Raw genomic sequence first — 23,499 nt, 5'->3', positions numbered from 1 at the left:
AGCTTCCTGGGCCACCCTTTTAACACTCCGAATGTCTGCCAGGAACTAGAGGCAACTGACTGGGTCCCTGTTGGAAACTAGGTGCTCCACATTCTCAGCTAGAGCCCAAGTCAGGCCCATCCCTCCCTCCCTCCCAGACCCACATCCTGTTTCCAGGCCCCGGAATATCCCTCTACTACCATCCCATGTCTCTTCTTGCTAGGAAAGTCTCAGATATTTGCCTAAATGTCACCTTCTCTGCTGTTGTAGAGGAAAAGGTTATGGAATCGGAAACATTGATGATCTTCTCAAGGCTGCTTAATAGGGAGAAATGAAGTAAACACCGGCCAGAAATTGATAACTATCACACTTCAATTCTTAGCACATCAATCTGATGCATTCTCTTTTACACATGAGTACAACCCAGGATTCCCTCCCCACCCCACCCACACTTACAAACATCAGTGCCTTTCCAGAAACTGATTTGGGATCCACAGGAGAGGGAGGCTCTAAACTCAAAAGTAAAGAAACTTCAAAAGGCTAATTATATGCATCTGGAAAGAGACTCAAGGATACACTTTGAAACAAGAAGTGATAGTGAACAACGTCAAAGAAATATGAACAAAGATTAGGAATCTGGAAATACATTTGAAAAGAACTGTTCATCTTAGCACTCATTCAAAAGAACAAAGGAGAGTCCGATATGGACTCCCTGTGAAAGGGTCATGCGGTTCAATGAAGCAGTGAGAATCTTTCTTGTTAGCTGGGTTTCATTATGGATTAGGGAAGGGCTGATTTCAGCATTACCACTGTATTAAAAAATCACCACAAGCTACAAATACACCAAGCCCCACACCCCCATCTCCCTTACCCAGCCCTATTCCCCACTCCCCCGCCCCCACTGCACATAGCACCTTCTAACTTACCGTGATTTACTTACTATGCTTATGGTTTGCTGTGCATCTATCCCCATCTGAATGAAGTTCCATGAAGAAATGTGGGCTGCTCACCGCTGAATCCCAGTACCTAAAGCAGGGCCTGGCACAGAGCAGAACCTCCATATTGTTGAAAGGAATGAACATTTCTCTCTCTTCGCTCACAGATATATGCAGGCTTTTAACATTTCTCTGCCTGCAAGATCCTTGACCAACCCCTTCTCTGATGCCCACCAATCACTATACAGCTCACTGGATACAGAGGCCCAGGGCAGGGAGAGAATAAGGGCAACGGCGAAGAGACAGCTGGAGGTCAGGACAGAAGGGAGATTTGGGGTCATGTGGACTGGCTTTATAGGCAGGATGAAAGAAGGCTTAAAGAAGAGGGCCTTGTACAATGAGCTTTCGCCCCTGTGTACCCACACAGCAGCTAGACAACAATGATTTGCTTTTGAGCCCACCTCCCCTTCTGGGCCAGCCAACATGAAGCAGAGACTGACATGTTTGCTCTTTGTATCCCCTCCTATGGGATTGAGACAGGGCCTGGCCCAAAACTGTGTGTCTAGGGAGGAGGAGTAGATGAAAGCCAGGTTTCTGGAGACCATCACTCCTACCCCACCTCCCCTGACAGTACGAGCAAGGCAATTCAGAATTCAGAGAATGGCACTTTATTTTAAGACTTGATTTTTTTGCCATGATTTTCTACCGATTCTTCCAGGATGGTGTCATCTTCTTCAACAGTGACCAGGACCTTCTTGCCCACCAGACTAAAGATGTCTTCAGGAGGGTAGCCTTTGGGCTCACCCACCTTCACAGTAAGCATGTCCAACGTTAGAACAGTGCCTTCTGGAATTTTCACTTTGGCCACCACGGACTTGCCCAGCTGTGGATAAAATTAAGACTCAGTGCCAGCCTCCCAGAAGTTAACTGGAACATGTTGTTTTATACCCAAGGTCCCTGACCAGTCTTCACAGGTACCCTGGGAGCAGGGACTTTGTTCTCCCACCGGTGCCTAGAACAGAACCTCACACAGAGTGGGGACTCAGCCAGTGTGGGGTGAACTTAGAGACTCAGAGAGGGGCCTTAACAATAAAGTGTAAAGGAAAGGGCTCAGATTATACAGCCAAACAGAGCCAGGTCCAAATTCCCTTCAGGCGGGTACAAGCCGTGCCTGAGTTTCTCTGTAAAATGGGAAATAATAGTGCCTCCAGCATGTCAGACGACTACAAGAATTAGTGGTAATAATATATGTCATCTACCTGGAACATGCTCCCAGTACGTGAACATTATGATTTGTCATCATTCAGTTCAACATCTCATTTTAAACGCGGAGAAACTAAACTGAGATCCATAGAGGGCAGAAAACTTGGCCAAAGTTGCAAGAAACTGGGATTCTGACTCCTGGCCCACTGCTCTTAAGGGACACAAACCTTACAGCCACCATGCTCGGTAAAATAAGAATACGGAGGGCTCACAAAAGACCGAGTGTGCCGTTATTCAGCGGACGGGAAAAGGGGCCGCCTACGAAGGGGCAGGCAGGGACAGGCAGCCGAGGGGAATGAAGGGTACCAGAAGCTCATGACCAGTCTTTCTATGTCTTGTCCCTAAATGCTGTTGAACAAGTCACTGCACCATGTGAGGGCCAAGGAGTCAATTCTAAAAGTAAGTGCCAGGACAAAAGGTCTGTCAGCGGATGTTATCCGATCACGCATCCCACCATCCATCGCTGTTTGCCCAGGGAGCCAAGAGGCTCAAAACCAAAGTAACCAAATGCAAACTCTCCCGCATTTCTGGTGTGATTCTCTCTCCCTTTCTTCTGCAAGGCAGTCTGTTTCCTTTTACTGTTATTTTCATCTCCTGGTACTTCGCATCTTTAATTTGAGGGAGGCAATCAGGCCCCACTAGAATAAAAGATGAAAACATTCTTCACGCATGCCTGGTGTTTGGTCTTTGCCTCGACCCAGACAGCCACAGCAGATCAGGAGCGGCTGCAGTCCTGGCAGCCCCAGGACACTGGGCTGTATGACTAGAGGCCAGGACAGGTCTAGGCCACGGCTTCCAAGAAGCCCAAGTGGTCAGCAAACCAGGCAGTCCTTGGCCTCAGCGTCCCCTCTGTCTGAAGGTCAATGCTGCACAGCTCACACTGCTCCTGAGGGAAGATTCGCCAGCCCCCCCCCCCCCCCGCCAACCCCCTGCACCACACACGGCCCTGTCCATCTAGGGCCTCCTCCGTTTAGGGGTGCCTCTGTGTATCACAGGCCCTTCTCCCGGTGCCTCATGGAACCCCTTGGCCCAACTGTTTCTCAAGGCTTACCTACTCCAAGGGACCCCAGGCTTGACCACCCAGGTGCCTTCTACCCCCACCCCCTTACATGTCCTGGTGTCTACAGCACTGGTGCCACAAGCTTCAGAGACTTGGTGGGAAACCGTAACGTGATTCTAGGAGGCCGGAGAAACTGCTGAGGCTCCCTTAAGTGACAAGCTTCTTCTGCGGCTGATATGAGCCCAGAGACACTCAGACGGTCGGCCCGGGCTCAGGCAGGGTTGGTACTGACTCCCCTGGCACGTAAGCCCACTGAGGCCCCACTCAGAGCAGTGCAGCCTGGCAGAGTTGTGCAGAACCCACCTTCTCGTTGCAGGCCATCTCACAGGGCAGCAGCTGCTTGGTCGGGGAGCCCATGGCCCTTTCCACAAGGCGCACGGACCGCACCAGCTCGGCCAGCTCTCCAGGCTCCAGCGAGGCAGAGTGGTCACTCCCCTTCCAGGTCTTGTCCAAAGTTATGTGGCGCTCCAAAACCTTGGCGCCCAGAGCCACTGCGGCCACAGATATCGCTATGCCTGTTTCGTGGCCAGAATACCCTATGGGAATGTCAGGAAAGAGCTTCTGATACTCCTTTAAAATAGAAAAAAAAAGAGAAAAGGCTAAATTATGCATACAGTGCAGAGTCAGGAAGAGCTAGGTTGGAGTCCCAGTTGAGCTGCTCACTCTTTGAGCAACTACAGGCAAGATGCTGAGGCTCTCTGAGCTTCTCCTTCCTGGGATAATAGTGGTACCTGTCCAGGGCTGCTCCAGATGCACGAAAAGCACTCAGCGCGCTGGAATGCTGCCAAAATAATGGCTACCGTTATCAAGAATGCACTCCAGGAATGCTTCACACTACGCGAACCACCAGGAATAACAACAGAACCATGGCCGATTGCCGAAACTCATTCAAAAAGCAGCCGTCACATTTAATTAGCCTGAGCTGCTGAAAGCAAGTGTGCTGTATGCACACATATCGTCATCAATAATATATGCAGCCCAATCTCGAAACAATCCTTTGGTGAAAATGCTAAATAATTAACTAATCTGTGATCTATAATTCACTGAATGTAACAAAAGACATTCGTCAAGTGAGTCTTGTCATTGAGGGTGACCGGAAAGCTTAAGAGTAGTAGGAAGACCCAGATGGGGTTTGATATAAGATTAGGGCAGCTGAGTGGCAAAGGCCCCGAAAACCAGGCTGTAGGGTGCATAATGAACACAGGAATGCAGGTGACAGGGTCAAACTGCTCTAACATGGTTGTACCGGGCCCGGGACGGGGCAAGCAGGCAACTGAATCCTCAGTGTGCCCTGGTATTGAGAGAGGCCACGACGGCAGCCTGGGTGAGAATGGAAAGAGGGGCCACACTCCACAGAGAAAGAAAATCAAGGAAAATATCTGGAGTCTCAAACAGTAAACTGCCCATTATAGTGATCTCTGTGGGATGAGATTCCAGAGCACGTTTACTTTCTAGATTATGTTTTCAGAGCTGTTTGAGTTTTTTTTAAAAACCATGTTAAAATTTTTAAAATAACATGGTTTAGAGATAAGCTAGAAATGGAGAAAAAACCACCAACTGGGAGAGACACAAATTTAGGTAAAGAGACAGCAGTGTCCGTTTTCAAAAAAGGCTAATTTTTTTTTTAAGTTAAATATGAAGACTGTGTAGCAACATGCACAAAAGCTTATACTCTCGTGGAAAAAGCCAGAATGTCAAATACTGTTACTAAAAGGAAAATATAAAAGGGCACTGGTTAATTGCAGTATCAAGATTAACTGTGTGTCTGTGTATATTTGCAATTCTACTAGTATCACTACAGCGTTTCTGTATGATAATTACATATACATGTTTCTAATTAAGTGGAGCTTCAGGTGCTACGAGGCGAAAGCACGTAGGGATGGAGATAGCCTGAGACTACAAGAGACAAAGGGTTGTAGTCCCAGCTTTGCACCACGACGCTGTGAAAGCTCAGGCAAGAGTCCTTTTCCCTCTGGGACTGGATTTCACCATCTGTAAGATGACTGAGGTGGATAGACCAAATCCTGGGAGAGAGAAAGCTCCCTCAAGTCTGTCACTGTAACCCATCTGGGCCTCAGGGAGGCTCAGGATTATAGGTAGAAAACAACAGAGCTGGCAAGCAGCGCAGAGAAGGAAAAGCCAGAAGTTTCAAGAAGGTCTCCTACAGCTCAGTATGAAGAAAACCGGACAGATGTTTGTACACCACTGTTCCTACCAGCATTATTTGCAATAGCCAAAAGGTGGAAACATCCCAAATGTCCATCGGCGGACAGATGGGTAAACAACACGCAGTACATACGCACAATGGAATATTCTTCAGCCTCAACAAGCAGTGAAATACTGGCACACGCTACAATATGGATGAACCTCGCAGACATTACATTAAGTGCAAAAAGACAGACACAAAGGACACATATTGTAGGATTGCACTTAGATGAGGTCTCTACAGGAGTCAAATTCATGGAGACAGAAAGCAGAATGGTGGCTGCCAGGGGCCGGGGGGAAAAGGGAATGGGGAGTTCGTGTTTAACTGGGACAGAGTTTCAGTTTGGGAAGATGAGAAAGTTCTGGAGATGGATGGCGGTGATGGTCGCACAACGGTGTGGATGTACTTAATGCCACTGAACTGTACACTTAAAAACGGTTAAAATGGGAAATCTTGTATTTTGCCACACACATAAACACTAAAGACAACATACTAAAAAAGGGTATGAACCAGCAGTTTACAGAAGAGGGACCTCTAATGGCCAATACACATGATACAGAAAATATAGAGAGGCAATTATGAGGACTCACACCTAAAATTTCATAGTGGGAAAAATTAAGATTGGTTTTCAGAAAATTTAATTTATAATCACCCTCTTTAGAATGTATCTGCTTCCTTAACTGCACAGTTGGTTCTAATTTAATTCTATAACTATGAGATCGTGAATGGAGGGTCAAATTACACGAAGCATGTCAAGATGGGTTAGAATTTTGGTTACAACGAAGGCCCCCTCTTTCCCACAGTAAACGACCCAAGAAAAGCCATTTTGTTGTGGCCCAGTCAGACAAGGGCTTGCTCACCGTGATGATGCATAGGTTGACGTCCTCGGGGGGAGAGCGGGTACGCACTGGTACACTGGAGGAAGCAGAAGTTGGGGTTGAGGGGCTTCACAATCTGATAGACTTGCTTCATGGTGTCCATCGACTGCATCCCGCTGGAGATCACCATTGGGCGGCCTGAGTGACCCAACGCCAACACCATCATCACTTTCTCTTTAGGGGTTCTGACTGTCCCTCAAGCATACCCCAATTGCTGGTCTCATCATTCAAATGAACCCCACAGACATCTCTCCAACACTGTGCCAGCCGCTGTGTGGTGAGAGGGGAGCTTGGTGGATTTTTGCCCTCAACCCAGAGGAAATGGAGACTCCCCTCACCCTCAATATTACTGTTTGGCAAAGTGAACTGAATCAAGGAGGCAGAGGAATTTCACACTCCTCAGAGAAAGGTGAGCATCTCATTGGGGTAAGAGTGTGCACAGCATGTTGAGGTGAGCACTGCCCCCGACTCGAGAGCAGATGTGTGAGCCCCGGAGCGGCCGCCTCCCAGCTGTGTGGCCTCGCATGCCTCATCTATGAAGCAGTATGAAGCATCATAATCAAATAACCAACTTCAGTCCCAGGGCTGTTATGAGAATCAAACGAGATGATTCAGGTTGCAAACCCACTTTCCAAACCATAATGGAGGAGGGTAGAGACTCTACAAGATCAAAGTCAGAACTTCCTCTGTACTGCCATATCCTCAATTTCATATAAATCAACACAATAAAATAATTTTTAATTTTAAAAGTTCTTATCAAAACTGACTTGTTCTTAATTTCTTTCAAGTCAGCACATGCAACTGTGGAAGTATATGCTAATTGAAAAAAGAGGTTTCTAAAGTCTGTCTTCAGGAGACTTCATTAGCGGGTTCTACTAAAGGAATAAAAATGGGAAGGTTTGGACTCCCTCATTTTAGGGCAAAAATTAAACACTTACCTTTTTTGGCGGTCTTTTCCAGATAAGGAAAATTGTTAGTGTCCCCAGATCCAACTTTGAAAAACGGAACATTCAGCTCATGCAGAAATTCAACTGCCATCTATAAAAACCAAAGAAGGAGCTCTTTCTCACCACCATTCAAAATTACTGCCCTCGGGTCAGGCGAGGAGCCACAAACAGAAAACCCCCCTGGTCTTGCCCAGCAAGAGGGACTCTCGCAACAACATGAAAGCAGGCAAAGATGTGTTACCAGTCCTTTCATTCACATTCAAACCTTCTTTCATTCCTAGCCACCCATCCATCTGTCCAACAACACTGCATGCTGGCCTGTACTGGTGATGAGATGTGCCAAAGATTCAGACCCCAGGCGAGACATCCCTTCCCAAGGGACCCAGGGAGTGTGTGTTGGTGGTATAGTGGTGAGCAGAGCTGCCTTCCAAGGGACCCAGGGCCCAGTGAAGAACTGGAAAAGGGTTGAACAACCTAATCCTGACCCAGGAAACTGGGTGGCGAGAAAGTTGAATGGCTCCCAAAGGCCTCACCCTTTACTCAAAACCACATAGCCAGGGAAAGAGGCCATTTCAATCCTTGCCAAAAGCGGGAAAAAATGAAGCATTTTATGGCCCAGGCCTGACATAGTGATCCACAGCTGGCAGGGCCCATCAAACCCAAACCCTCTCAGCCCCCAAACAATGCTGCCCACAGGAAAAACAAACCTCATTCACTTTTTTTGACACAACATCACTGCTTGAGGTTACCTATGGAGGGCCCTTTACCATCGTTCACCTCCACTGGGATTCATCAGTAAGACTCAGGATCAGGAAACTGGCAAGTGTCAGTGAACACTTGCTAAAGGAATCAGTGGGCCACAAGTTTTAAAAGTCTCAGTTGGTCATCAAATTACAAAAACCCCAAAAAACTACATTTTTTACTATTTTTAAAAATTGAAGTAGGAGATCAGAAGTGGGGAGAATCAATATCTCAGAATGTTTCCCTATACCTAAGTTTGATCTATTGTAAAATGCTGCCTGGGTTTCAGAAGTAGATTTGGAAGGCCTGATCAGCTACGTCACTGCTTCTCACACTTTAATATGGGATACCAATCTCCTGGGGATCTTGCTCAGATGAAACGCAAATTCTGACTCTGCTGGGTTAAGGTGGGGCCTGAGGGTCTGTGTTTCCATTAAGTTCTTGGGTAAGACCGCCACTGCTGCTCCGTGAACCCTATTTTACAAGGAGGTAGGTCATCGTGCCTGAAAATCCAGAGGGCATAGGGTGGCCAGGAACAGCATGAGGTCATTCGGCCAGCAGGCGCTTTAAGTCAACTCGCTGCTGCCTGAGCTTCCTTCCATCTTGTCGGCAGGTGATAAGTTACTCCAATCACTGGCTGCAATCAGAGACTAACTTTCCTCATCTGTAAATCCTCTAATATCGTGAAGGTTAGAGCCGCCAGAAAGCCACACCCGGTGCGTAACCAGCCAGTGAACAGTTCAAAGGCAGTTCACAACCCCCTGGGTCCAAGAGACGCCGTCCAGTGTGGTCTGAGTTCTACTCCCAAGCCTGCTAAACTACCTGTACTGAGGTTCTCACGGTCTTCCCTCTGCTATATTTCTTCCTCACCTCTCTTCTCCTTTCCATGTTGTTCCACCTGGCCTCTCCTGCTCACGTGTCTCTCACACTGCTGACCAGCCCTATGATGGAGGATGAAAAACATTCCTTCTAAAGTGTTTATTGAACAAAGTTGACTTCCCCCACTTTTCTCATTCTATCTGGCAGATAGAGTGTTTTCTATTGTAAGAGGGAAAACCCTATGCTAAGTTTTCTTCTTTATAATGTTCAACTTCTAAGAGAAATGGCTCCTGATGAAAAAGCCCCCGAGGGCACAGAGGATGAGCCCACTCAGGAGAGGCACAGGGCGAGCAGGAGCGAGGAAAAACCAAATGCAGGAGAATACACTTTGCAGAAGCTTACCTACGAAGGCTGGAAAATCTGCTTGGAATTCTACAGTTTTCAAGTGAAGAAAGGGGACAAATTCCTCTCCAAAGGGAAAGGGGCCTGTCTGCAGTCCTCCGAGAGAACCAGTCCCACCTAGCGGTCACTCCGAACACTACCACTGTGGCTTCATCTCTGCAAAAAGGGTGCCAACCTCAGTAATGGGGAAGATCCTAGCCTTCCATCCTGAGGCTGTCTTGCCGTGCCCAGGCCCCCTGAGGCTAGGTTAGCACCGGTGCCACCACCCCCCCCCCGTTCTCCAGGGACTCCCTGGCTTCCCCTAGTCTGCCCACCCTGCTGTCCATCCCCTTTTCATCTAGGGGTACAGTGAGGCCAGGCAGCCTCACATCTCCCTCCCACCCCGCAGCACAAAGGCTTTCAGTCTGTCTGGAAGGAATTCTGCTGACAAGACCTTCCCTGGGCATCCAGCTGGCTTAATACACAGAAAAGGGCCCAACCAGCAACCTGGTTTCAGTGAAATGCTGCACTGCCAGAACTCCCTCTTACAGAGTCCCAAGAAATCACTTGTCTAGCATTTTATTTTTTTAATTCCAGTGCTTCCCAAACTTATTCAACTCAGAACCTTGCTTATTTGGGGGGGGGGGAGGCTTTATTGCCAAGAATTAATTGGTAATAATTATTATCAACGAGGATCGATAATGTGTGCCCACAGAGTCCCCTTTCTGCATCATGGCCCACAGATCTGAGGGGTAACCAAAGCAAGAAGAGGAGTTGGGATTTTTCTAAAGCCCCTTCCCCTGCTCTCAGCTTTTGGATCCTGTGGAAAAGGAAAAAGAAGCCCAGAGTGATGAGTCGTGGAGAACAGGGTCCTGGCGAGCTGCCCAGCGTGACAGAATGATGAGGGGGGAAGCATGGGACGTGAGACTCCCCGTGGCCCTGTCAGAGTGCATCACGGCTTGGGCAGGGGGGTGCCCTGCTGGTGGAGGTGGCAAAGGAAAGAAGAGAGGAGGAAAGAGGGCGCCTCAAAGGGCACCTCTGCTAGGATGGGGCACCTGTGTGTGAGGGCAGCACGTCCTTCACCACCTCGACCGTCATGGCCTCCATTTGCTTTCTCAATAGAACTCTCCATTTAGACCAAAGGAACTCTACTCATCTCAGCCCCATCCCACGAGCCTCTCTGCAGCTTTGGCCAGGTGCCCTGGTAGTTTTCTCAGCCTTAATAAAATTCCACGACACCACAACCTCTCCTCAACATATGAAGAACACCTCGGGACAGCACAAAGAGTGGAGAAAACAGGCACTCCACAAATGGCTGCTGTCCACAAGGAAGTTAAGGTGGGTAAATACTCAGAGCCACCTGCCAGGTAAACACAGAACAAGGGACCAACCTACTTCCAATAGCCAGGCAGACAGGACGTGCAGGTTCAGCAAAGGGACCTGGTAAGCAAAACAAATGAACTCTTGTAAAGGCTCTTAAGAACGCATTTCCCCTCACTGCCTTCGCCCGGGTCAGCCGGGAGAATCCTTGGGAACAAATGGCATTCCCAGGGCAGAGAAGCCTCCTTGTCCACACAGTGTGAAACAGAACAACCCCAAAGGGTTCTGCATAACAGAATGGCCATCATTCGGTGGATGCAGGTCTGGCACAGCCCTCGCACCCAACACCTCGCCACTGCCACGTGGGGCGGGCACCTTTATTATCCTGTTTTTACGGATGGGACACCTGCAGCTCAAAAAGGTCACATGAGGCACCTGAACCCACAAAGTGTCAACTTGAGAACCTGAACTCAGGCAGTGTGGCTGCAGAGCACGCGCTGCACACACCACACAGAAGGGCTTCCTGGGGAGCAGAGAGACAGGAACCGAAGGGAAAGGCTGAGGGGCAGATGCCGCCCACCAATCCCCGGGCTCTCCTCCATCTCCCGGCTGCTCCTGCTTCTAGCTCCAAGCCACCTACGAGCGAACGATCTAAAGATCTAAAGAGGTGACTTTTCCCAGGCAGCCTCACAGATGCAAGGAGGTGCCCTCTCTCCTTCAGAGTCCACATCCTGGAGCTCACATGCCTGGCGACACGGACTGAGAAGGAAAGTCCTCATTCCAGGTGTAAGTGCCCTTAGTGACCTCTTCTCCGGCTGGGAGAGCCCCTGGACGGCAGCGTGTTCACACTCGAAAGGAAACAGAGACCCAGAGAGGGAAGGGTCTCCACAAGCTCACACTTGAGATCAACTCAGAGCAGAGTCAGGCTAAGAAGCCAGCCGTCCTGACACTCGGCGCAGGTTGCCTACCTTCACCGTAGCTAATGTTTGCTAAGTGCTGGCTGTGTGCTATGCTTTATATCAACAATCAGGTTTCATCCTCACAACAACCTTGCAAGATGGGTTCAGGTACTAACCCTACTTAGCAGCCGAAGAAACAGGAGCACAAAGAGGTTCAACAACCTCCACACAGAATGACAGGCGGAACCACATTCAAACTCAAAATCTGACCCCAGAGTCCATGCACTTAACCATGAGATCAAACGGCCTGGGTATGTGACATTCGGCATGGGGTCTCAAAGGTTTACACTCTTTAAAATTACTATGGACCCTACAGGGCTTTTGTTTTTGTAGGTTCTAGCTACTTATATTTATTGAATTAAAATTACAACTAAGGAATTTGGGCTTTTTTAACTTTAAACTTTTAATTTTGAGGTAATTTAGCTTAACAGGAAACTCTAAGAAATAATACAGAGAATTCCTATGTACGCTTCACCCAGTTGTCCCCTATGGTGACATCTTGCAAAACTAGAACACAAAATCACAACCGGGAAATTGACATTGAGAAGAGTCTACTGATCTTACTCAGATTTCACCATTTTTACATGTATTCATTTGTGTGTGTGTGTATTTAATTTTATGCAGTTTTACCATGTGCACAGACTCACAACTACCAGTCACAATCCAAAACTGTGCCATCACTCCAAGTATCCCATGTATTACACTTTTACAGCCACATCCCCTTGCCTTCCTTCCCCTCCCTAACCCCGATAACCCTTCCTCTGCTCTCCACCTTTGTAATTTCGTCAGTTCAAGATTGCTCTATAAAATGAACGGTATAGTATGCAACCTTCTGAGACAGGCTTTTTCACTCAATGTAATACCCTGGAGATATATCCAAGCCACAACATGTATCAGCAGTTCATTCCTTTTATGGCTGGAACCATTCATTCACCTACCTACCAGAGAACTATCTGGGTTATTCTAGTTTGGGGGCTGTTACAAATAAAGTTGTTATGGACATGCACGTACAGCTTTCTATGTCAATGCACGTTTTCATTTCTTTTAGGAGAAATTACCAAATGACGCATGGCAAGCAACATGATGAGCACACATCTAGTTTGTGGTGGTGTTTTTTTCAGGTATGCAATAAATGGTTATTTTCTACGGAGATAAAATGGACACACAGCAATGTATTAGTTCTGAGTGTACAACATGATTTGATATACATATATATTATGAAATGGTTAGTTCAGTCATAACCCATCCCCACACATAGGTACAAAATTCTTTTACATGTCCGGTTTTATAAGAAACTACCAGTATCCTTTAAGTGAGTGAATTGTGATATGACACCATATGTGAATTGTACTAAAATAGAGTTGTTTTTAAAAAAAGGAGACTACCGGGGCACCTGGGTAGCTCAGTCGGTTAAGTGCACGACTTCAGCTCAGGTCAGGATCTCCTGGTTCATGAGTTTGAGTCCCATGTCAGGCTCTGTGCTGACAGCTCAGAGCCTGGAGCCTGCTTGATTCTGTGTCTCCCTGTCTCTCTGCCCTTCCCTGCTCATGCTGTCTCTCTTTCTCTCTCAAAAATAAATAAACGTTTAAAAAAAAAAAAAAAGGAGACTACCATATTATTTTCTAGAGCGATTATGCTGTTCTACATTCCCACCAGCTATGTATGAATGATCCATTTTCTCTGCGTCCTTCCCACCTTTGGTGTTATTGTCACTTTTTGCTTTAGCCAGACTCACAGCTATGTAGCAAGACCACAGTGTGGTTTAAAATTGAGAAATTTTTAAATCATAAGAATAGACAAGCACACACACACACACACACAAAAAGATGAATTGGACAGCATCATAATTAAAGATGTTTGTGCTTCAAAGGACATCATCAAAAAGTGAAAAGACGATCCAGAGAATGGAAAACATTTCCACAAATCTGTATCTGACTAGGGACTCCTATCTAGAATATATAAAGACAAATAACCCAATTAAAAATTGGCAAAGGATCTGACAGATATTCTTCCGAAGAAGGTATACAGATGGCTAATAGGCATATGAAAAGATGCTCAACATGATCAGCCATCAGGGAAATGCAAATCAAAACCACGACCAGATACTATTTCACACTTGCTAGGATACCTAGAATCAGAAAGTCAGATCATATCAAATGTTGGTGAGGATCTGGAGACACCGGAACCCTCATATACTGCTAGGAGGATTGTAGGTGCAGTCACTTTGGAAAAAAAACAGTCTGGCAATTGCTCACAAATTAAACACAGAGTTACCATATATCCCGAGAGAAATGAAAACATGTCCCTAAAACCTGTACAGGAATGTTCATGGAAGCATTATTCACACTAGCCAAAAAGTAGAAACAATCCAAATGTCCATCAACTGACAAATGGGTAAATAAAAGGTACTCTATATCCATAATACTGAATATTACTCATCAATAACAAGGAGTGAGGCACTAATACACGCTACAACACGGCCAAACCTTGAACACATGTTACTATGTGAATGAAGCCAGACACACAGGACCACATACTGTCTCGTTCTGTTTATATGCAATGTCCAGAAAAGGCAAATTTATAGAGACAGAAAGCAGATTAGTGGTTGCCTAGGCCTGAGGGAATTGGTGGGGATTGAGAAATGGCTGTTTACGGGTACATGATAAAAATGTGCCAAAATCAATCGCGGTGATAGTCACAACTCTGTGAATATGCGAGAAACAACTGGGGGCACCTGGGTGGCTCCGTCACTTGAGCGTCTGACTTCGGTTCAGGTCGTGATCTCATGGTTTGTGAGTTCGAGCCCTGCATGGGGCTCTGCACTGACAGCTCGGAGCCTGGAGCCTGCTTCAGATTCTGTGTCTCTCTCTCTCTCTCTCTCTCTGCCCTTCCCCACTCACTCACTTACTCACTTTCTCTCTCTTAAAAATAAACATTTAAAAAACAATAAAAACAAATGAATTGTAAAGTAAGCTTTAATTGGTGAATTGTATGGTCTGTGAAAAGAGTTGTTACTAAAACAGAGAGCATACAGCATACCTTTCCTTAGGTACTGCCAGCGGAATGGCGTCATGGAACATCATGCAGCTTCTGGAAAACTCCACTACACACGTGGGAGAGTATGACAGTGAAAAAGGCAAATCACATTTGAGTATCACTACGAAAATAGTCTGGACCTGGTGGAGCTTCTGAAAGGTCTCACGATTCCCCCACGGTTCCTGGACCACACTTTGAGAACTGCCGCCACACTCTTCCCATTACTCTCATGTGTTATTGTTGATCTCAGGTGTCACTGCTGCGGAATTCCCAAATGACCTCTTCCACTTCCCCCTTCTATGGACTCAATATTGGATACAGTCAGGTTTTAGGAAAACTGTCCTGGGGAAGCAATTATGTAGTGGAGGAGGGGGGCAAGTACACCCCCGAGGCTAATTAGTTTTAACAAAAAGACCAGGCAGGACTCAGTCCTCAAATGCCAGTGCTTCTTAAAGTAGCCACTCTGGGAAAGGCTGTGTGCTTATTGCAAAGACAACACTAGGGATCCAAAATATTTGTTGTAATCTTCTTTGGAAATTCTCTCCAGAGCTCTGTGGGCCCTACAGAAACAAACCTGCCCATTACTGACTCGTTACTAAGTCAATCAGACCAAAAGTTTCACGTTTAGCACAGGAAGTATGAGTAGTTTCCTGAACCCAAACCTGCCCTCTGAGGATGGGGGCTCAGTTGTCTCTGAGTGCCTGAGTCCTAGGGACTGCTAAACGGCAATCCCAAAACGCCACGAACCCGCAGTAATGCGAAAACAGGCATGTTATGAAAACAAATGTCACTTTCTAGGTGTGAGCTTCCTTCCACCAAGGCACTGACTAAGCAGGTACTGGCATGTACCAGGATCACTATGTCAGGATCTGAGTTCACGGTGAACACACAGACCTAGTCCTGTCTTGAGACGTGTGCTTTACACATACAGTCTCACCAGTTCCAGAAAACAAGGCCTGCATGTTCTGTATTTTAATCAATGGGTGGCCCTTTACTTAAGAGGAAACAGGCCCAGAGAGATGAAAGGAGAGCGTGGTCAGGCAGGAGGGCTCTGGAGTCGGCCTGGCTTAGCTGATCCGTAACTACTGACACCCTCCCTGTGAAATGGGGATAATAACTATCCTACCCAGGGCGCCTGGGTGGCTCAGCTGGTTGAGTGTCTGACTTCAGTTCGGGTCATGATCTCATGATTTGGGAGTTCAAGCCCCACATGGGCTGGCTGCTGTCAGCTCAGAGCTTGCTTTGGATCCTTTGTCCTCCTCTCTCTTCCCCTCCCTCATTCATGCTCTCTCAAAAATGAATAACTATTTTTTTAAAAAAATTGTCCTATCTGAAGAGGCTAAGAGGAGTAAATGAATTGATATTTTTAAAATACCTAGCACAGAACTTGGTACATTGTAAATACTCAAGAAATGTTAGCTAATAGTAAAACCAAAAACAACACCCAAGTCTTTTAGATCCTAAAGCCCACATTCTTTCCTGCTTAAACTTTTTAAATTTACAGATCGTTTAAGAATCTGATAAAAACTATGTAAGTGATGAGTAACTAAATTCTACTCCTGAAATCATTATTACGCTATATGTTAACTAACTTGGATTTAAATAAAATTAAAATATTAACTAAAAAAAAATCCACTAGGGCGTCTGGGTGGCTCAGTTGGTTAAGAGGCCGACTTCAGCTCAGATCATGATCTCAACATTCATGAGTGTGAGTCCCATGTCGAGCTCTATGCTGACAGCTCAGAGCCTGGAGCCTGCTTTGGATTCTGTGTCTCCCACTCTCTCTGCCCCTCCCCAACTCGTGCTCTGTCTCTCTCTCAAAAATGAACTATTAAAAAAGACCAAACAAAAAAAACTCCACTAACCCTTTTTGTTTGGTTCATTCATTTATTCCTTCAACAAGTATTTCCCAACCACCTGCTGCACGCCAGGCACCAGGGATGCTGTGGGGCTCGGAGTTTAGTAGGGAGGAGTTAACACACAAGAGTACACAAGAGTACACACACAAGAGTAACACACAAGAGTACGCAATTACAAAAGTACCAGAAGAATACATCTGGAGGGGCCTGAATCAAGCCAGTGAACAGGAAGAATTCCCAGAGGAAGTGCTCTTTAAACTGGGATCAGAAAAATGCCCAGCAACCTCTTTAGGAACATTTTCCATAAAAAATCTCTCCCCTTGTCCCCAGGAAAGCTCTTGGGCTTAGAGACTCTCAGGCCATCAACATCAAGGCGGCGAAGAGCAAGGGAGATGCCCAAAGGCTCTGCTGAGCTCTGCAAAGCCACACACACCTGCACGGATGCCCAGGCAGAACTGAAGGACCAGAGAAAGCACATGGTACCACACATCAGATCTGCCTTCAAGACCCATTTCCTAGCTGTGTGACTTTGCACAAACCTCCCAGCCCCTCAGAGCCTCTATTTCTTCATCTGCAGAGTGGGGCACAGTAGGGATAAAATATATTTACTGGACGGGAAGATGCTCTGTAAGCCGTAACATATAACTCAAAAGTAGAAAATTATGATTATCAAATGCAACTGGAGCTGAAGAATGTCATGCTTATGAAAGCTGCAAATTAAGGGATGAATTTGGGCCACAGAACTGAAGCCTGGATGCATCATTTCCCACAGATGCCTAGGTTCTCTGCCTCCCGACCCTTGTTAAAACTACCAACAGTTGGGGCGCCTGGGTGGCTCAGCTGATTAAGCGTCTGACTCTTGATTTTGGCACGGGACACGATCTCGAGGTTCGTGAGTTCAAGCCCCACATTGAGCTCTGCACTGACTGTGAGGAGCCTGCTTGCGATTCTCTCTCTCTCCCTCTGTCTCTGGCCCTCCCCTGCTCATGCTCACTTGCTCACTCTCTCTCTCAAAATAAATACACATTTAAAAAAAAAAAAAACTACCAACAGCCTACACTAGACTTCCGTTTCTTTTCAGCTCAATTTGCAGCCCTGTTTTGGGGTTGGAACAGTGGCACAAATGGTCAGAGAGGCCCACAGAATGAAATGGAAGTGTTTCAAATATTCTGATCAACTGAAAGAATTCCAGATGTTTCAAGTCATAAAAATGCTCATAGGTTTCATCTAATGATCCATGTCTGCAAAGCTATCCCGAGGAAACAACACAAAACACAGAAAAATGATGTCCACGTCCACGTCCAGCATTATTTATAAGCACAAAGAACTGACCACATGTCCAAAAGTAGAGAAACGGTTAGGTACATTATAAATCCTCAAAAGAAGCACTGTATTGCTATTAAAAATTTTAAGCACAAGATGTGGGGATTTATATGTCAATTATATCTCAATAAAGTTGGAAAAAAGAAAAAACAAGATATGGGTAAAAGCTGGTGATATAATGGTAAATGGGAAAAGCATGCACAACTAAATATTCACAAATGTAGCAACCAGGCAATGAAACATGTATATAAAAGACTTCAGGAGGAAATCTACAAAGAGAACCACCCTATAGGGATTATGGGTCAGTTTTCTAAACTTTCTGTGATTATCTATTTTTACAATTACAGTTTTTACATTCAAAAAAGAATTCATGAAAGGATCTCACAGAGGCAGGTCACAAAGCAGATGGGACCTGAGACTTGGCACCAGCTGGACTTTTCCAGGATGTCAGCATGCCATTCTGTGAGCAACTCAGGATGACACCAATGTCCCCCATCCAAATCACCGAAGGCCACTCAGCAAGTGCCTGACCCCTATCAGAATGGAGGTTTCCTGATTCCTAGTCCAGGCCATTTTCCACTGGGAGAAAACTGGTCTGGCACGGGTCTCCCACAAGCTTTGAGGGATTCAGGGATTCCGGTGTGGCTGCCCCCCACTCCCAAAGACAACTGGTTTGGAAACTTCTGGTATTCCTCCCACAAAACTTCACTGGGCCTCTGCTCCCATTGGCTTCCCATTTAGTGGGGCATTGATATGGTTAATGTGATGGGGAACTCTAGGTCCAGAAAGCACAAAAGTCTCAAGCAAGGGCTGGAGCTGACTCTAGGCCAAAAGCCACCAGGCCGCCTGCTGTCCCCTGGGTCTGCTAAAGTGGCAGGTAACAGAGTGGGAATCATGAGGACTCACCTCATCCATTCCAGAGGCAGTGAAGAAGATGCCAATCTCCTGGGCATATCTCTGCAGCTCCCTGTACTGGGCATGGCTGAACTCCAGGTGGCGCTTGTGCTCCCCATACGTCTTCCCCCAGGAATGCTTCGACGTGTAGGGCCTCTCCAAGGCTTTCCGATTAAACTTGTACTCCAGCTCACTCTTCTGGAACTTGGCACAATCGGCCCCACACTCCTGCAACACACAACAGGGCTCCTTCAGTGACTTGTCCTGGATTCTCACAGAGGAGAGAAATGTTGGAGCAACTGCTCTGACATCAGTAACTTTAAATATAAAGATTGACTGAGGGGCACCTGGGTGGCTCAGTTGGTTGCGTGGTTGAGCATCAGACTTTGGCTCAGGTCATGATCTCGCGGTTCGTGAGTTCGAGCCCCACATCGGGCTCACTGCTGCCAGCCTGCCGGCACAGAGCCCGCTTCAGATCCTCTGTCCTCCCTCTCTCTGCCCCTCCCCTGCTTGTGCTCTTCCAAAAATAAATAAATAAATAAGTATTTAAAAAAAAAAAATAAGGTTGACTGACAGTGGCAAAAGGGGCAGAAGGAAGAAAATCTTGAAATAAAGGCTGGGGATGGAGCTTCCCCCTATTTTTCCCCCTTAAAATGCAAAAAGGAAAAAATGAAGGCTTTTAAAATTTTATTTTATATTAGAATATTGAAAATAATTCAAGAGCTAAAGAAGATTTTAAGTTGGGTAACTCAGCAGAAGATAGCAAAATGAGCCCTAGGCCAGAATTGAGGGGAAGTCAGAATCTGCTAACCCTTGGAGAAATCACTTCCTGTCTCTGGACTCGGCGTCTCCATCTACATAAACAGCAGCTCTGGGCCAGCTCCAGGACCCTTCACCGTTCTGAGGAGCCCCTTATGGGGCAGGAAACAGACAGCTCTGCTTTAGCTGTTTTGCACTTGTGCGTTTTGCATGGCATCTTGTTTGAACAAGAGGTTCTGGAGCAAAAAGCAAACAAACAAGACTTAGAACTAAGTTCCAGTCTTACTGAACCAAAACTATAACATAAAATCTGGACTGTCCGACTCTAAAAGCCACAATTCTATTGCCACACAGCCCCCAAGCTCTTAAAACTGCTTTTAAAAACTACTCAATAGAAAGATGAAGGAAAACCCTCTGAAGTCTCAACTCACGGACATTTAGGGAGACAGAGTTATTCACGCTGCTGAAAACCTCAGCTCCGGAAATATCTGTGCTAACAGTTCTGCTCCCACTCCTGGAAAGACCACAAGATGGCATGGTCAGGAAGATTCAAAACACAGAACTGAAAGTGACCTTGGGCAACAGAGCTCTCATTGTCCACAGGAAGATCCCCAGGCCCAGAGTGACCCAAGTCCAGCTGCACAGCGAATCTCTGGCTGGACTGGACAGACTGCTTCCCTATGGCTGCAGGACAGGTCTGTCTCCTGGCTCACGACTACAACCTGACTGCAACCTGGATCTCGCTGCGACAACCAGGCCTCCAGCAAGCTAGGGGGTAGGACCCCACAGAGCGCTGCTTCCTGCCTCCTTTGCTTCTCAGCTCTACCTCAAGGAGTGGACTTACCTTCAAGAAGTGAAATAGCTTGTCTGCTCTGGGCAAACGTTTCCTTTACAGCAAGATGAGAAAAGTAAAGTGGCAGAGACTACTAAAGACAAGAGGTCAGAGAAAGTTCTACCACATTCCACAAGACAGCAGTTGTATGAGGAGGAGAGCAGAGTCTTCCTCTGCTTTCCTCAGCTTCTTTCCTAAAACTGAGCGACGTCTTTTAACTGTTTAATTCTATGGTGAACTCCAGGTTCAGAAAACACAATCCCCGTCCCTGTTTTACTAAAATGTTGATGGTTTCTCTGTTCAAGGTTTTATGGATTCTCTCCTGGCAAATGACAAGCGGCAGAACTCCAGACGGGCCAAGGTGTGATGCTCCATTTGCAGCAAAATTTGGCAATTAAAAGTACATTCAATTAGGCAACCTCTAATTATAATACATTTATATTTTATATATAGCATATAATTACAATAATATTTTGCTGTAAGAAAACAAAAATAATTGAATGAACTCAACTTAAAAAAAAATTTTTTTTTTAAATGTTTATTTATTTTTTTGAGACAGAGAGAGACAGAGCATGAACGGGGGAGGGTCAGAGAGAGGGAGACACAGAATCTGAAACAGGCTCCAGGCTCTGAGCTGTCAGCACAAAGCCCGACACGGGGCTCGAACTCACGGACCGCGAGATCATGACCTGAGCCGAAACCCGACACTTAACCGACCGAGCCACCCAGGAGCCCCTGAACTCAACTTTTAATATTGCAAATAGATTCGTTTCATGGTCTGAGCAACTCTGGGTAACTAAACATGGAATGTGACTTTATTTGGCAACAAAGACTTAAAAAAATCCTAAAATACAAAAGATTTCAAAAGATTCCACTACTGTAAATTTAAAACCAAAAACAAGCACACGCTATGAAACAAGTGACACTGAAGCTTAGAGAGGAGGAGTCACCCGCCCAAGATTATTCAGCTAGTAAATGGTTCTCTTGACTCCAGTCCAGTGTTCTTTCCACTACACCAAAGCCTCAACCTCTTCATTCTCCTCCCCTGTCCCAAAACTAACCTCCAAAATTAAAAGAGCAGGAAAACAACAACAACTCTGTTTCTTTCCATGGCCTCAACACCTCTAGGTATTTTTACAACTTTAGCATTCAGAGGTCACATCTCCACAAACAGGTTGTTCCCTAAATTAAGAGCAGGAATTTTCCCCCTAGAAAACAACGTTACAGCACAAAGGCTAGAGCCCTCTGGCTAGGAGCAAAGCTATGCAATGTAACATTTACTACCTGTGTGCCCTTAGGCAAGTCATTTCTCTGAGCCTTTAAAATGAGACCAACAGGGGCACCTAGGTGGTTCAGTCGGTTGAGCGACCCACTTCGGCTCAGGTCATGATATCGCAGTCTGTGAGTTCGAGCCCTGCGTGGGGCTCTGTACTGCTGACAGCTCAGGGCCTGGAGCCTGCTTCGTATTCTGTGTCTCCCTCTCTCTCTGCCCCTCCCCCGCTCACGCTCTGTCTCTCTCTGTCAAAAATAAATAAACATTAAAAAAAATTTTTTAATGAGACCAACAGCATCTACCATGTATATTGTATTGTGGGAATGAAATGAGATGGTGCATTTAAAGCATTTAGCCCAGTATCTGATAGGGTAAGCACTCAAAAACGCAGTTGTCACTCTTTAAAAGTGTTTTTTATGGGGACGCCTGGGTGACTCAGTCAGTTAGCATCTCTTGATTTTGGCTCAAGTAATGATCTCACAGTTCGTGAGTTCGAACCCCACATGGGGCTCTGTGTGGATGGTGCAGAACCTGCTTGGGATTCTCTCTCCCCTCTCTCTCTGCCCCCTACCCCGCTTGCTGTCTCTCTCAAAAACAAATAAATAAGCTTAAAAGAAACTGTTTTTATGATTCAGTAGACTTCCATAAAAGCAGAGTTACTCTGCAAAGAAGAGTAAGGGAAAACCTAATCACAACTGATGACATCAGGTGAACAGCTTTGACTGAAGGGAAGAGGAAAAAAACCCAGATGCAGTGAGCAATCTCTAAACCAAGGAATCACAGTGCAGACCTCATGCTGGGGGCTAGAATCACAATGAAAACACCACAGTCCCCCCACTCAAGTGTCTCACAATCTAAGACAAGAGAGAAAGAAACTTAGACAATGGCAATGCAATCTGGTGGGAACAAGGATAGGGGCCCATCCTTGAGGGGAAGGGTTGGAAAAAGCATCCAAGTAGATCTGTACAGAGGTAGAAATTTGCCAAGAGGGAGCAGTTAATAATATGCATAAACCTCCTATCGCTACATTTATTGAGTCCTCTGTGCCAAGTACTGTGCTAAGAGTTTAACATAAATCATCTCATTTGATCCTTACCACTCTGAGGTTAAGTACTATTACCAAGCCGATTTTCAAATGATGAATCTGAGGATCAGAGAGGTTAAGTAACCGTTATCCCATGTTCACACAGCTTATAAGTGGTGGCATCCAAATTTGAACCCAAAGTCCTAGCATTTTAACCCTTTCATATTCCAAACACAAAGAATGGCAAGTGAGAGAGACCAAAGCAACTTCCAGGAACTTCTAGAACTTCCTGGAAGTAATTCACTGTCGCTGAAAGATATGGGAGATGAAAATGATAGGCAAGAAGGAACCAGGTCATTAAGGTCTTGAAGTCTATGTTAAAGGGTTTCGACTCTACCCGCGGCCAACGGGGAGCCCCTGAAGTTGTGAGGCAGGGGTATGACCTGATCAGACCTGTGTTTTAGAAAGATCACGGTGCCGTCAGAAGGGGGTTAGGTCGGGTTAGGAGGCAACTGCTGTAATGCAGTCAGGAGCGTGGAGAGGGATGAGGAGAATTCCAAAGATTCAGAAACGCAACTGCAAGCTGGACGCCAGGTCGCACACGGTGCACCGAGAGGCACAGGAGTTCCCCGCCGACAGCTCTCCCGCGGCCCCGCCCCCGGTCCCCGCCCTCTATTTCGCGGGCTCTGCCCTTACCTTGGCCGTGCGGATCATGCGCTTGGCCACGTCCAGGTCGCCCTGGTGGTTCTGGCCGATCTCGGCAATGATGAAGCACGGGTGCTGCCCGCCCACCCAGCGCCCGGGACACAGCTCCAGTTCCAGTGGCATCGCGGCGGCGTGCGCTCCGGCGCCGCACTGCCCGCCGCGAGTCCGGTCCGCAGCCCAGCGGGGACCACAGGCCTGCCCAGGCACGTCAGCTCCGCCACGTCAGCCCGCCGCCGCACAGCCAATCCGCGGGCCCCACCTCGATCCCGCCAGCCAATCGAGGCAGGGGGCGGAGCCACCCGTAAG

General features: G+C 46.6%; 1 protein-coding gene across 1 annotated transcript; it reads right to left on the bottom strand.

Annotated features, from left to right (window-relative positions):
- Nucleotides 1–1,566: 1,566 nt before the first annotated feature.
- Nucleotides 1,567–23,401, bottom strand: NANS (N-acetylneuraminate synthase). Its single transcript, XM_007089289.3, is given in 7 exon segments — nt 1,567–1,797; nt 3,541–3,807; nt 6,304–6,333; nt 6,335–6,459; nt 7,260–7,359; nt 18,613–18,828; nt 23,185–23,401. Coding segments are annotated over 7 exon segments (1,080 nt in total). The 5' UTR covers nt 23,317–23,401; the 3' UTR covers nt 1,567–1,587.
- Nucleotides 23,402–23,499: the final 98 nt, after the last annotated feature.

Source organism: Panthera tigris, chromosome D4 (assembly GCF_018350195.1).
Source record: "Panthera tigris isolate Pti1 chromosome D4, P.tigris_Pti1_mat1.1, whole genome shotgun sequence".
Lineage (NCBI taxonomy): Eukaryota > Metazoa > Chordata > Mammalia > Carnivora > Felidae > Panthera > Panthera tigris.
The sequence above is the reverse complement of the archived record's forward strand: the minus strand, read 5'-3'. Positions and strand labels throughout refer to the sequence as shown.